Here is a 13,030-nt window from a genome sequence, read left to right as displayed (position 1 = left end):
ATTAGTTTGAGTTGTTAAAATTAAAAATGGGAGGTCACTCTGTTTTGCTAAAATATACCATATTTTGCCTCAGTTTTGATTCTTCACTCAAAACAGCAGAATGGGTTCTAGACTGCCAACTGCTCAACAATCAGTGACACCTTCAGTAAAATATCCTCCTAAAGCAGGACACCCCACCCCAAGATGACACGGAACATGGCTTTTGGCACTTCCTCTGCCCCACATCTCTCAGTTTCACCACCAAAGTGAACCCTAATTTTTCTTTCCTAGCTCCAGTTTGCAAAACTGTCGTAGGGAAAGACTCTAATCAGCCTATTTTGGGTTCCATGTCTACTAATGTATTTTGAGTGGTTAAGTTTGGGTAAGATATTCAACTCTGCAGTAACTGTCACTGGCCACAGAGGCAGGGTAATAGCACATGAAAACAATGAACTAGACCTTAAGAATTTCCTTTTCCTTGAATTTTAACTATGACATCTGTCAAAGTAAAGATAAAAATATATATCTTGAAAAAAGTTTTGTGAAAATGTGTTATAGAAGAATGCAATAGTATGTGTCCCAAACACAAGCTATGGACATATTAGGAGCCAGAAAAATATTGATTTCCCTTCTCTCTTTAGCTATTTCCCATACCTTCTCTACATCTCCTAGAACTCTTTCCAGAATCCCCAGGCCTAGTGGCAAGTGTATGTGTGTGTGTGTGTGTGTGTGTGTGTGTGTGTGTGTGTGTGTGTATATATATATATATATATATATATATATATATATATATATATATAATTTTTTTTACACACCCGTTAAGCATAATTCTACCACCCCCAAGAAAGTATATTTTCAGATTCTCTCCATACTGTTCTATTTATCTAAAAGTAATGGGGGCATAATGGACACTGTTCTGGGTTAAGGACAGCTGGCAGAGGAGGACATGTGTTGATTATAGGTAAGCACAAAAGTCAACAAGCCACCCTAAACTACATGTGACTGTAGGTTGGAATCAGTAGACCACCCTGGGGCCTTGATTATCCAGACATCACCTCCTGGGAGGAAAAAAATGTATTAGACTTTAAAGAGCTCTCCATATAGAGTACAACTAGGGGGAAAGATCCATGGGTAGCCTTACCTCAATGCCTAAAAATGTCTGATTAAAGCCCTCCCCACCCTAGGCATGCTGGCTCACTAACTAAATCAGCAAAATTTATATTATTTCATATATTGTGCTTTTTATTGATAGGAACAGGGCTATGAAACTTAGAGGTAAGAGCAAGGGGGTCTAATTCCTGGCTCCAAGAACTTGGACTTACCTATTGTGAACAGATTCTAAAGCAATGTAGTGGTGAAGAGGTAAGCGGATTTGCCCACTTGGCAAGCTTTCATCTGGGGCAGCCTATGGTGACACCAAGCACTGACTCCCACCGAGACAAAGCAGAAGCTTCCCTGGGACAGGGAACTCTGTTAGAGTTGTCACTCTAACAACGGGAATTTAGAGTCATAAAGAGAGGACACTTCTGACCACCAATGTAACTGTCTGTCACACATCTCAACGAAGAAAATCTGAACATGGGGAAGCATTGTGTGTGAAAGTGTGTGTGTATGAAACAGAGGCAGGTGAAAAGGGGGAGGGAAAAGGAGGAAGGAAGGAAGGAAGGAAGGAAGGAAGGAAGGAAGGAAGGAAGGAAGGAAGGAAGGAAGGAAAGAAGGAAGGAAAGAAGGAAGATAGATGCAGGGAGAGAGAACACATAAACTATTAGCAAATCATCAGGGTTCTTGAAGAGCAAAGGAGCTTGGCATATGCGTAAAGCTGGGAATAATTTTCTTCAATTATGTCACAGCCAATGAGCATCATGGTTTCCACCTGAAGACCATGCTTGGGCTAGTCAAAGGATACATTTTTATAGCAGCATATTAGAATGATGATTATTGTTACCATAACCACATTCCTGCACAGACTGTGAATATTTTAAGATGGAACTTATTTTTCCAAGCGCACGTATTTTAAACTTATATTGCACCCAAAACTAAGTCTGGCATAGATACTCAAATGATGTTTGAGAACATAAAAATATGTTCCTCAGGGAGAATACTGAGCACTTCATTTTCTCCTCCCAGGTCTCTGAATGTGAACCACACCCTTGTGTTGTGTAGAACTGAAGGATGGTGCATTATGTGTTTTGTTTTTCTGTAAAAAATCAGCCACGGGAATTGAAACTTGGTGTGAAAGATATAATTTTCCCATCAGAAATGTGAGTATCATTTCATGTTTTGTATAAGCCCCTCTTTTAAGAACCACAAAGATCCTAAGGCGTTTCATGTCAGTGACATAAGGCAGGCCCCACACTGGGGTTTTTTGGTGATCCATAATATGATTCTTTAAAAAAAAAAAAAAAAGTGACAATTTTTAACACTGCATGTGTTCAAAGACCTCTGCCAAGAGGGGGAATAATACCCTTGGCATCAGAAGCTAAAGTGAAATGGCTCCTTTGTGATCAAGCAGAAGAAACAAGTGGCTCTGTTCCTCCCTGATCTTGTCAAATTAGCAGGAGAACAGCATACAAATCTTTCAGGAGGCTGAACCTGTGTTTCTTCAATGGATTCTCAATTCTACTTTCTGGAGTAGAGGAATCTATTCATCTTTTTCAATACTTTATGGATTGTGTGTGTGAATGTTGGAAGGCAGGGGAGGGTGACAGTGTTACTGATTCTACACTGCAAAAACTGAATTCTTTACTTCTAAAGGACACCAATGATGAGCTCAAAACCAGTTTTGTTCTCTGTTTACCATCAGTTAACCTTGAGGTGTATACCACCCTGGGTAAAGTCTGGGACCTTGGCTTGCAACAAGTTGCAGCGCCAGATATCTGTCTCAAGGCACACAGGATCTCATAATGACCTGCTACATCATCTATAGGCACACTGTTTCAAGGGACGAACAGCAGCACCACAAGTGTCCTGTTTCTCTCAGGAGGTACAGAGTAACAATTTAAATGACAAGGACATGATATTTAATGTTTTGAACAACAGTCTGTTTCTGCTAAAAGCACAGTTAAAAAATATTATATGTTAGGCAAAGGCCCAAACTCTGTATGCATGAGAGAAAACCTCCCTCCACCTTTCTCCGACACAGAAGAAAACTGATTTTAGTTTCAAAAATGAAGAGCTGGGGTTTCTCCCAGCCAAATATTTCCAGGTCAAGCCAGGTGCCCACTAAGGGCCTTCAAAGATGAACCAACAACAGCTTCTCCATTGAATTGTTCCTACCCCAGCACAAGGAAGTTTGCTTGTGGCTGAGTGGGCTGTCAGCATGGGGGGTGGGGAGCAGGCAGAAATTAGGAAATTCCCATGGAGTGACTGTGTGAGAGAGAACTATCTTCAAAAATCTGCAGAGATGCAGCTAGGGCCTTGTCTCAGGTAAACCATGGCCTCCCCTCTGGATGGCTTCACACAACCACAGCTTTAATTAAAGACTCCCAGAATGCCATGCTTCTGCCCATGAATCTGTTGCTTTATAAGGTGGTAGGGTGGGTCCAGTTTTGTGTCATGCTATAACTGAGGCCTGATTAGTACTTTAGGGATTTCACATTTAAAGGTACCCAGAAAACCACGGATTTTCCAGCTTGGAATCTTCATCTTAGATACTTTACTGGTAGATGAGTTCCCACAAGACTTAAAACAAGTGCTACAGACTGTGTCTGATTTGTTTGTTCATTTAATTTACTCTTTTTTTTTTAAATTAAGGATTTTTTAACATTAGTTTCCGGTGTACAAAGCAAGATAATAGTTAAACATTTAAACCCCTCATAAAGTGATAACCCACTCCCCACGCTACTACCCCTCTGACATCTTATACAGCTGTTGCAATATCATCGACTATCTCCCCTATGTTGTGCTCCACATCCTGTTACTACGTACCTATATACTTAGTTATAGATGCTATTCAATATTATTCTACTTCAGCTCTTCAGGTGTATAGCACATTGGTCAGGTAACTATGCAGTCTATGATGTGATGCCCCTGATAAGTCCAGTGCCCACCTTACATGTTCTTTACAACACTGTTGATTATATTCCCTATACTCTATTAACTATCAATTTATATTTCTTAATGCCTTCACCTTTTTCACCCTGCCCCCAACCCCATTCCCATCTATCACCCTGATAGATCCAGTACCTGTCTGACATCATACATAGTTATTACAATACTATTGACTATATTCCTTATGCTGTACCCTACATCCCGTGACTACTATATAATAATTTGTTCTTCTTAATACCTTCCCCTTTCACCCATCCTTAATCCCCCTCCCATCTTAAAGAAGTCCCTCTAAGGGTCCTTGTAATACCGGTTTGGTGGTGACAAACTCCTTCAGCTTTTTTTTTTGTCTGGGAAGCTCCTTATCTGTCCTTCAATTCTAAATGACAGTCTTGCTGGGTAGAGCAATCTTGGTTGTATGACATTGCTTTTCATCACAGTCTCAGAGATATAGAGGAAAAAATGAGGGTTGCTAGATGGGAGGGGGGTGGGGATGAGGGAGAAGGTGACCCTTAGAAAGCACAATCAGTAACCACAAGATTGCCATGGAGATATAAAAGATAGTTTGGGGAATATAATCAATAATGTTGTGAAGATTTTATAGGGTATCCAATGGACACTTGTCTCATTAGGGTGACCACTTCATGGACCGTATCGGTGCCTGACCACTGCAGTGTACACCTGAAGCTGAAGCTGAATAATAATGAATGTCAACTATAATTTAATATATATTTATATAGTCACAGGATGTGGAGTACAGCATAAGGAATAGAGTCAGTGGAACTGTAACAGCTATATACAATGTCAGAGGGGTAGTAGATTGGGGGAGGGGGTTATCACTTTATGAGGGGTATAAATGTCTAACTATTACATTGTTTTGTATACCTGAAACTAATAATAAAACAAACAAACAAAAACCCAAGTGCTACATACTGCAGGATGCTTGCTTCTATGGGGTATTTGAAATCACTGAACATGACCTCCATAATGGAGAAATATCTCACAATGTCAGGCAATTTTTAGCTTTTTCAGGGGAAAGATATCCTGTTCTGCTTTCTATGGAGAACATTACAAACAGTATGTACATTGCCCCAGAGACCAATAGCTAGATGCCATATGAGTCCCTCAGGTACAGAACAATGGAACAGGCACTGTGAAAACATTTCTTAGGCTAACTTCCAGATCTGAAAGGAGTGGCTCAGAGCTGTGGAGTGGGGCAATCACTAGTTCACAAGGAATTATATTTTTAGACTGTATGAAAAGTGGGGAATGTGTTAAACTGCAGACGGTAACACAGAACAGCCACCCTAAGTTAGAGGTCTGGGCCACATTTCCGCTGCTCATTTCCATAGTGTCCCCCTATTTTACTCACTTGTCTCTGTAATAAAGTTTCTACTTGACAAAAAATGGGCACTTATGAAACGTTATTATGCCACATGCTGTCAATTTTTATAGCAAACTCTGATATTCTTTTCTTTTGATTTTCTGAACTCAGAAGTTAATTCTTAATGTAGCCAAAAATGCCAGTGGGTAACCTTCATCCCTTGCCGACCTCATGTTTGATCCCTGGGTATCTCAGCCACACATCTTATCTCTTCAGTCATAATTTCCATTTCTTTATATTTCTGTTCGGTGTTGTAAGTTAATTCATCTCTCTGGTCTTCTCAGAGCAAAATTCAATTCTCAGTAGTGAATATTCTTTTTTGGTTTTTTTCAATTTTTCAATCAGAAGTCATTATAGTTTTTAGTTCTGATAAGTCGTTTTTGTGCCCCAATTACAGCCTCTTGAAGATTCTCCTTCCTCTTTTCATTAGAGTGCTGTTTCATCTCTTCTGCTAAAGCCAAGGCCGTCAGAAGCAACTATACTATTTGTTCAGCTGGGCTCCCTCAAGTCCCTGTGTCCCCTTAAATTTGTGACAACAGCACCCACACAGTTCATGCTTTGGACAAATGAAACAAGAGGATGCTGGATGTCAGAAATATGATTTTCCTAGTACCATCCACTGGGCCCAAGTGCTCCAGTCAGGCCTCTCTGGATATAGAAATATCCAGCCACATAAGCTGGGGGGTGATCTGTGTAATTAAATAGAATTAAGTAATTACTGCTTTTGGAGAAAAAGACACCCTTTCCTGAGAGTTTGGAACTCAGAGAGTAAGTAAACGGTACAATGTGAAGGCTCACTAATCACATGACATTATCAACTACTCATGGTCAAAAGTCATGAAGATGTGCACTGTTGGATCATATACTTATCTGGCTGAGGGAAATATGGTGACTGATAAGAGAGTCACATTCCATGGACTTCCCATGTTTTCAAAAGAAATTTTCAAAAGAGCTGACCAGCTTAAAATTCCAGAGGACATAAATTTGCCCACCAAACTCAACCCTAGCCTTGCCTCAAGCAGGGCTGATTGACACTTGAATGGGTCGACACACTCATGTGGGGCCATGTAAAGCAGATGAATGAGTAGGGAAGACAATGTGCAAAAAGGAGAGTTAATGGCAAAGAGATTGCAAGAGAGGTTGAGAGAAGAATGAAAATGAGCTCCTGTGCTTCTTGTTGAATTTATTTGCAGTTCCAGTCACTCATGAGACCCTGCTCTAGTTCCAGCTCTTGAACTTCAAAACTTTTTTCTATAGTTTATTTATACAATATATCTTCCTTTATATAAGTTAGCTTGAGTATATTTCTATTTCTTGCAACCAATCTCAAACTAAGACCCAAACCCAAGTAAAAGTTACGATAATCTGATCGACTTTATCATGTCTTTAGTTCTGACTTCTTTCCTGAGCTTCAGATTCAAATGTCCAACTTTATGTTTGAAATCTTCATTATATATCTAAAAATCATCTAATGCTTAACTGGATTCTCCTTTTCTTTCTTTTTTTATTTATATACAATGTGCTCTTCTACTACGTTTCTCAGTAAATGCACCAAAATTTACTGAGGAGCTCAGGTCAAAAACCTAGTGGTCATTTTTGACTCTTCTGTTTTCCTCATATACCATATCTGATTTACCACTCTGATACACATCATTGCTGTTTATTAATATCCAGTTGCCTCTATTCTGCAGTTCTCTGTTCCCTAGGTGTCTTGCTCTGGACAATGAAATGTGAGGAAAAGTACATGCACTGTTCCTTTGTAGAAACTTTTAAGAGCTCTTACTTTAAGAGCTCTATCTTTTCCTGTCAAGTGAGAGATCATACTTCATATGGTAGAGGATCTGTCAGCCTGGGTTCTTGACTAAGCCAGAGCCCTCTGTTGATTCAAAATACACAAACAGGGTGAGCAAAACAGAAAACACCTTTGATGTTCTATGGCACTGAAATTTGGAGATTTGTTGTAACTACAGAATAAACCAGTCTACCTCAAAACAATCTCCAAATAATATTGGCTCTAGTGTCAAAATATCAGGGGTCCAAAACAATGTATATAAGTGGACACTTTGGTCAATGCTGCTCAAGCAGTAATTGCCTTAGTCAGAAGTGTCTGGATGCTGATGGTAACTACTTTGAGCATCTCTCTTAATCGCAGAAGTCAAACATGACTTGTATTCATCTTTTGTTATCAGTAAATATCGAGTATTGCAATTTCAATAGTGTTTTGCTTTCTTTAAATGTGTATACACTTGTTTTGGCACGCTCTTATATTCTAAACTTGATGCTGTTACCTCCTTTTCCACCATCACTGGATTCCCAAACCCTTCATCTCTTGCCTGGACTTACTGCAGGAGCCTCTTAATTCATCTTCCCTTTTCTACTCTGACATCTCTCAAGTCCATTTTCCAAGCAGAAGCCAGACTTTCTGTCATTTTAAAGGTAAATCTGACGATGCCACTCTCTTCCCAAACCCTCAACAACTTCCCAATGGACTTAGAATAAAAATAAAAGTCTCTCCATGAACCCCAAAATTCTGTGATCTGTCCAAATTTGTCTCCTGCCATTCTTTTACCTCTCTGCTGCAACCACATGATCTCTCTTAACTTTTCTTGTAAGAAGTTAACTCATTCTCCCCTCAGGGTTTTTCTCTTGCTGTTCCCTCTGTGTAGAATGTTCTATTTCAAGACCTCTGTGTAGCTTGGCTTGATCCTTCCCATCATGCAAATCTTTGTTGCAAGATTACATCCTTAGAGTAGCCTTTACATCATCTAAAACCACATCCCCCAATAATTAATTACTCAATTATTCTGTTTTACTTTGTAACATAGTCTTTGAACTCTCTTATTTATTTATTTATTTATTTATTTATTTATTTATTTATTTAATTTATGTTTCTCTTTTTCCTAGACTACGAACATTATAAGGAAAAATTGTGTTTTCCAATGTTCTGTACCTGTTATTAGAAAAGTTTCTTGTGCTTAATGAGATTTAATAAATACTTATCAAATGAGTGAATTCATGAATAAATAACTTAAACAATCAGGATGTCAAAACAATACTGCAATGAAGAGACAACTGAATAAGAAGTAATACTTTTTCATAAATCCTTAACTTAGTTTGTTTCTTACTGGAGCAAAACATAAATCAAAATATTGGTAGATAATCAATTTGTATAGCTTCCATCCATGTCTTACCATTTATAATTCATTTATTAAGTAAAACCTGAATTGTTCAAGTTAACTTGCTTAAATTAGCCAACGCATATTGAAACAAGAAGCCCTTTAAAAGATAATTAGCACTGGATACGTTTAAAGTTTCAATCACAGCTAAGTTATTTCTTTCTTAATCCAAATTATTTAAATTTCTTTTAATGGACCCAAGAAATGAGCAAAGAAAGGATATAAAAGCAAAAGAACAGACTCAAAGACATGGTAGTAAGGACATTAGCGCAAAACCCATAAGTAGGAAACACTAAGATAACAAATTTCTATGGGAAATAACTTTCTGAGTAGTTTAATTACCAGGAATCCATCAGTAGAACTCAAAAATGACCTGGAAATGTGGCCAACATGTTTGCTCTTCATCATCACCTCCTTGATATTTTGTGTGGTTATGTGTACTTCCATCACATGCCAAGACGACACATGAGAACTTCCTTCACTGGGGAAAGTCCTTGGGTTATTATTTTAGTGGAAATAATGGATTTGCACCAATACACTAGATCAGTTATCAACTTTGACTCACAAAAACTCTGTATTTTTGCAAAGCAGATGGTCTAGGTGAGGAGCCTTTACTATGACAAAGAGCTATATGGAAGTTACCAGCTTTCAAAGGGATTAAACTCCTTTCCCTGGCCTTAGTAGCATTCCAAAGAAGAATGAGTGTTAGAGTCAGGAGGGCTGAGTCAGACACTTGCCTCTGTAATTCTGAAATCTTGGAAATGTAATTTAACTTTTTGACTCTAGATGAGGATAACAACACTTATCCTAGATGTTTCATCAGATTGTTGTGAAAATAATGCATGCTAAAGACATGTTTTAAGATTTTTTTCTGCTTCTTTGAGGTTATTAAAATTATCCTCTAAATTGAAGTTATATATGTATGCATTTCAAAGTAAGAGGAAAAGAAAGAGCAAGCACCAAAATTCATTATGTTTTGCCAATTGGTCTGAAAATATCTATATCTGTTTCAGAAATGTTAAGATTAGCAGAAAATAACACTGCTGTTTCTTTAAACACACAAAGGCACCAAGAGCTATAGCTCAGTAGTAAACTCCCATGTTCTACTTCCAAACCCAAATATCTCCAAATAATCATTGTACTATCCAAGGAGAAAGCTAAATTAATGGTCTATCATAAATAAAACAGAATTATTTATAGCACTCATTGAAATATCTGAGGAGAAAATCAAAATCAGAAGACAAATGCACAAGATTGTACATTATATGAAACCTATTCGCTGTTATAATATGTTAATTGCCAAACCTCTGAAATCAAAGACTCCGTAGTGTCTCTAGTTACTGTGCTGTTTTGTTTACTTGAGTAATTTTTTTCTGCTTTTCACTAAACATACCCCAAAGCTCTTATTAAATAAATAAAATAGGAGGCATGATAAATACTCTAATGGAAGCATTTAGTTTCAGAAAATTCCTGATTGTGACAACTTAGCTACCAATTAGCCAACCCCACTCCAATCTTACCCTCAGAAGTCACTTTATGGAAGTTATTAGTTATAAATAAAGAAATCTCATTATACCAAAAATTTCCTGTACCCCAGAAATACACTGTCAACAAAGATAACTCCTTAAGGAAAATAGCACAGGAAGATCTCTTAATCTTACTGAAATCCATACTGTTCTCTCTTACACACAAAACCCATACTATATAACAACATAAAAACGAGATCATGGCTAAGTGAATCTGATCACTTTGCCCATCTTCACTCCCAAAAACTAATCAATATAATCCATTCAATCAATTAATTATAAGAAAATATTCCATCGCTCAAGTAACCTGAATGAAGCATGGTCAGCTAGCTTTGGCTCAATGACTATTTTAAATTTGATAAGTATAAAATAAGTGTATTTGCTTTTTTGAAATTTAGGAGCAAATTATATCATTCTGAATGTTCACTGATTAAGTGGTTCTCCCTACCTCATGGTGATTCTTGGTCAGCCATTCCTTAATGGTGCTGAGGGCAATGACTGCAGCTGGCTCGTTCGGGAAACCTAAGTGAAGAACAGAAGAAAACAAATTAAGGGGGAAAAAAAAAAAAAAAAAAAAAAGATGAAGGAAATACAGAAGTCTATCATGGCATGATATTTTTTTTCTCATTTAAAGATTATTAATTCCACCTATCATTATTGAGCAAGGGAGGCCTTAGTGAGGTATACAGGAATATGGAATCTGTGATCCTACAAATAAGGCATTAATTAAGGGGGTTGGACCTACCCCAATCTAGAGTCTAAAAGCAGTAAAGAATGTGTCTCTTCAGTTCTACAACATATCAGTTAAACATGTATTTGTGTGTGCTTAATAGCTTTCAGAGCACTCATATAATTTTCTCAGAAGAGGTGTTCAGATAAAGGCTTGTTACTCTCAGTTTATAAACCAAGTATATATAGCTCAGAGACTACACATGGCTGACTCAGGGTCGTAAGACCAACAGTACTCCATCAATGAACTGACACAAGACAGGGCAAATAATTTGCCAAAAAGCCACACAATTGAAAGCTATTATCAGAATTCAAAGGCGGTAGTGCCTGCTTCACTTAGGGCAATTGGAAATGATGTTTGAGATGAAGGCAACATGAACTCACCTGATTTTATAGTATGAGTTTGGTTTTAAAGGGCAGAAAAATTGACACACATATATTCTGTCCCAGTGAGCACGAGCACATATCATCAAAATTTCTCAAACTCATCCAAAATGTCCCTTTACTTTATATAATCCAAATACATCCTGAACTTGCAGAATCTTCAGACATTCAGCCAACAGAGATAAAAGTATGTGAAGCAACAAGCTTATAAGTTGCATTCTATGGGGCAGAAAGAAGTAGAGACAGGAGTGACAATTCTACTGAAATTACTCTTCTTAAGCTCCCCACTGACTTCTTAATCACCAAATCCCATAGGCTTTCAGTCAGTCTTTATCTTCTCTGGTATTAAATGTGCTTGACTAGTTTTTCATGTTTCAATAACTCTTCCCACCTGGATTTCCTTTTTTTAAGTTTATTTTTTATTGTTTTAAAGTGTACAATTTGGTCACTTTTAATAGGTCTACAAAATTGTACGACCATCATCACTAAGTCCACAGTATTTTCTTCATCCTCAAAAATACCGCTTAATAGTCACTCCCCAATCTTCCCTCTCCGCAACCCCTGGCAACTATTAATCTACTTTCTGTCTCCTTTTGGATTCTCCTACTGGATTTGTCAACATTGCCTTCTGTGTCTCCTCCTACATGTTTGACCACCCATGGCTCCTTTTTCTAGGAGCACCTATTAAATGCATGCCATTCCCAACACTCTAAACTCAGCTTTCTTCTTCCTCTACACTCAACTTTAGCCAGCTGAAGCCCCCACCATGTCTATGAGGATGGTTTCTATTCAGGCAGGCTCCTGTGACATTGGCCATGTAGATGCAGAAAGAGAGAAGTGTTGCTGAAACAGAGATCTTTGATTTAAAAGACCAAGTTTTATTGGAAGGTAAATACATCTCCCAGTAGTTTATATTAGTAGTTTAAATCTCAATAGACTTTCAGAGAAGACATGTGAGAAAGTTGTTGTTTGTCCTTATTTCCAAAAAATAAATACTGCTTTTCTGATTACATTTCTGACTGTTTTTTTCATTAGGAAAGGGGACAGAATAAAGTTGGGCCAAGCTCCAATTGACTACTATCATATGACAAAGAGAACCACTGTCATATGAACAATGTATAAAAGTGCTTGAAACTATGCAAATTCATCTATGACATTTGGGATTGTGGATTTGTTTTGAATTATTTTATCCCATGCATTTCCCTTAAATGAAGTCTTCAAAATGTAAAACCCTTCATATTAGAACAACCTGTTAATTAATTAATCAATTAGCTAATTCTTTAAACATATTATTCCGGAACCAGAAGAGTGTAGATATATAGACACTTTTAAAGAGTCCCTGTCCTCTAAAGCACAAAGTCTGGAGGAGGAAATCAACAAGAGGTAATCACAATAAAGCATGTGGGAACTTTAGGGATGTGGGGACACAGATGAAGAGAACTAAAACAGAAAGGGGAGACTTTCTAGGAAACAATAGAATGCTTAGGGAGAGGAACTATAAAATGGGGAGCGGAGGAGACATTGTCCTCAGAAGTAAGCTGTGATCAGCAAGGAATTCATGGAAAAGGTGAGGGAAAGTGAAGGGGAAATAAAAACAGGAGGAGTACCTGTGTGATGCAAAGAAAAACAAGGAGGCCAGGATGGGCATTTGTGGTTAGCGGTTAACCAAAGGAGATTTTTTCAATCCAACTTTCCCCTGAGTTTAGCTCCTACATTTGTAATCATCTGGATACCCACCCCCGCCATGTGCTCCAGAACCAGAAATGTAATGTGTTCTTCTTCAAAGCAAACCGTTTCCTGACTTT

General features: G+C 37.9%; 1 protein-coding gene across 4 annotated transcripts in view; it reads right to left on the bottom strand.

The window, feature by feature from the left end:
• The window catches only part of MACROD2 (mono-ADP ribosylhydrolase 2), a 2,106,080-nt gene that overhangs the window by 518,865 nt on the left and 1,574,185 nt on the right, over window positions 1-13,030 (bottom strand). For all 4 annotated transcript variants that reach the window (XM_074317443.1, XM_074317442.1, XM_074317444.1 and 1 more), the window contains exon 8: window positions 10,561-10,634. In XM_074317443.1, the coding sequence (XP_074173544.1) occupies window positions 10,561-10,634 (74 nt within the window). The remainder of the gene's footprint in view (window positions 1-10,560; window positions 10,635-13,030) is intronic.

Source organism: Rhinolophus sinicus, linkage group LG13, assembly GCF_036562045.2.
Source record: "Rhinolophus sinicus isolate RSC01 linkage group LG13, ASM3656204v1, whole genome shotgun sequence".
Lineage (NCBI taxonomy): Eukaryota > Metazoa > Chordata > Mammalia > Chiroptera > Rhinolophidae > Rhinolophus > Rhinolophus sinicus.
Note: the sequence above shows the minus strand (reverse complement) of the source record. Positions and strands in the feature narration are given on the sequence as shown.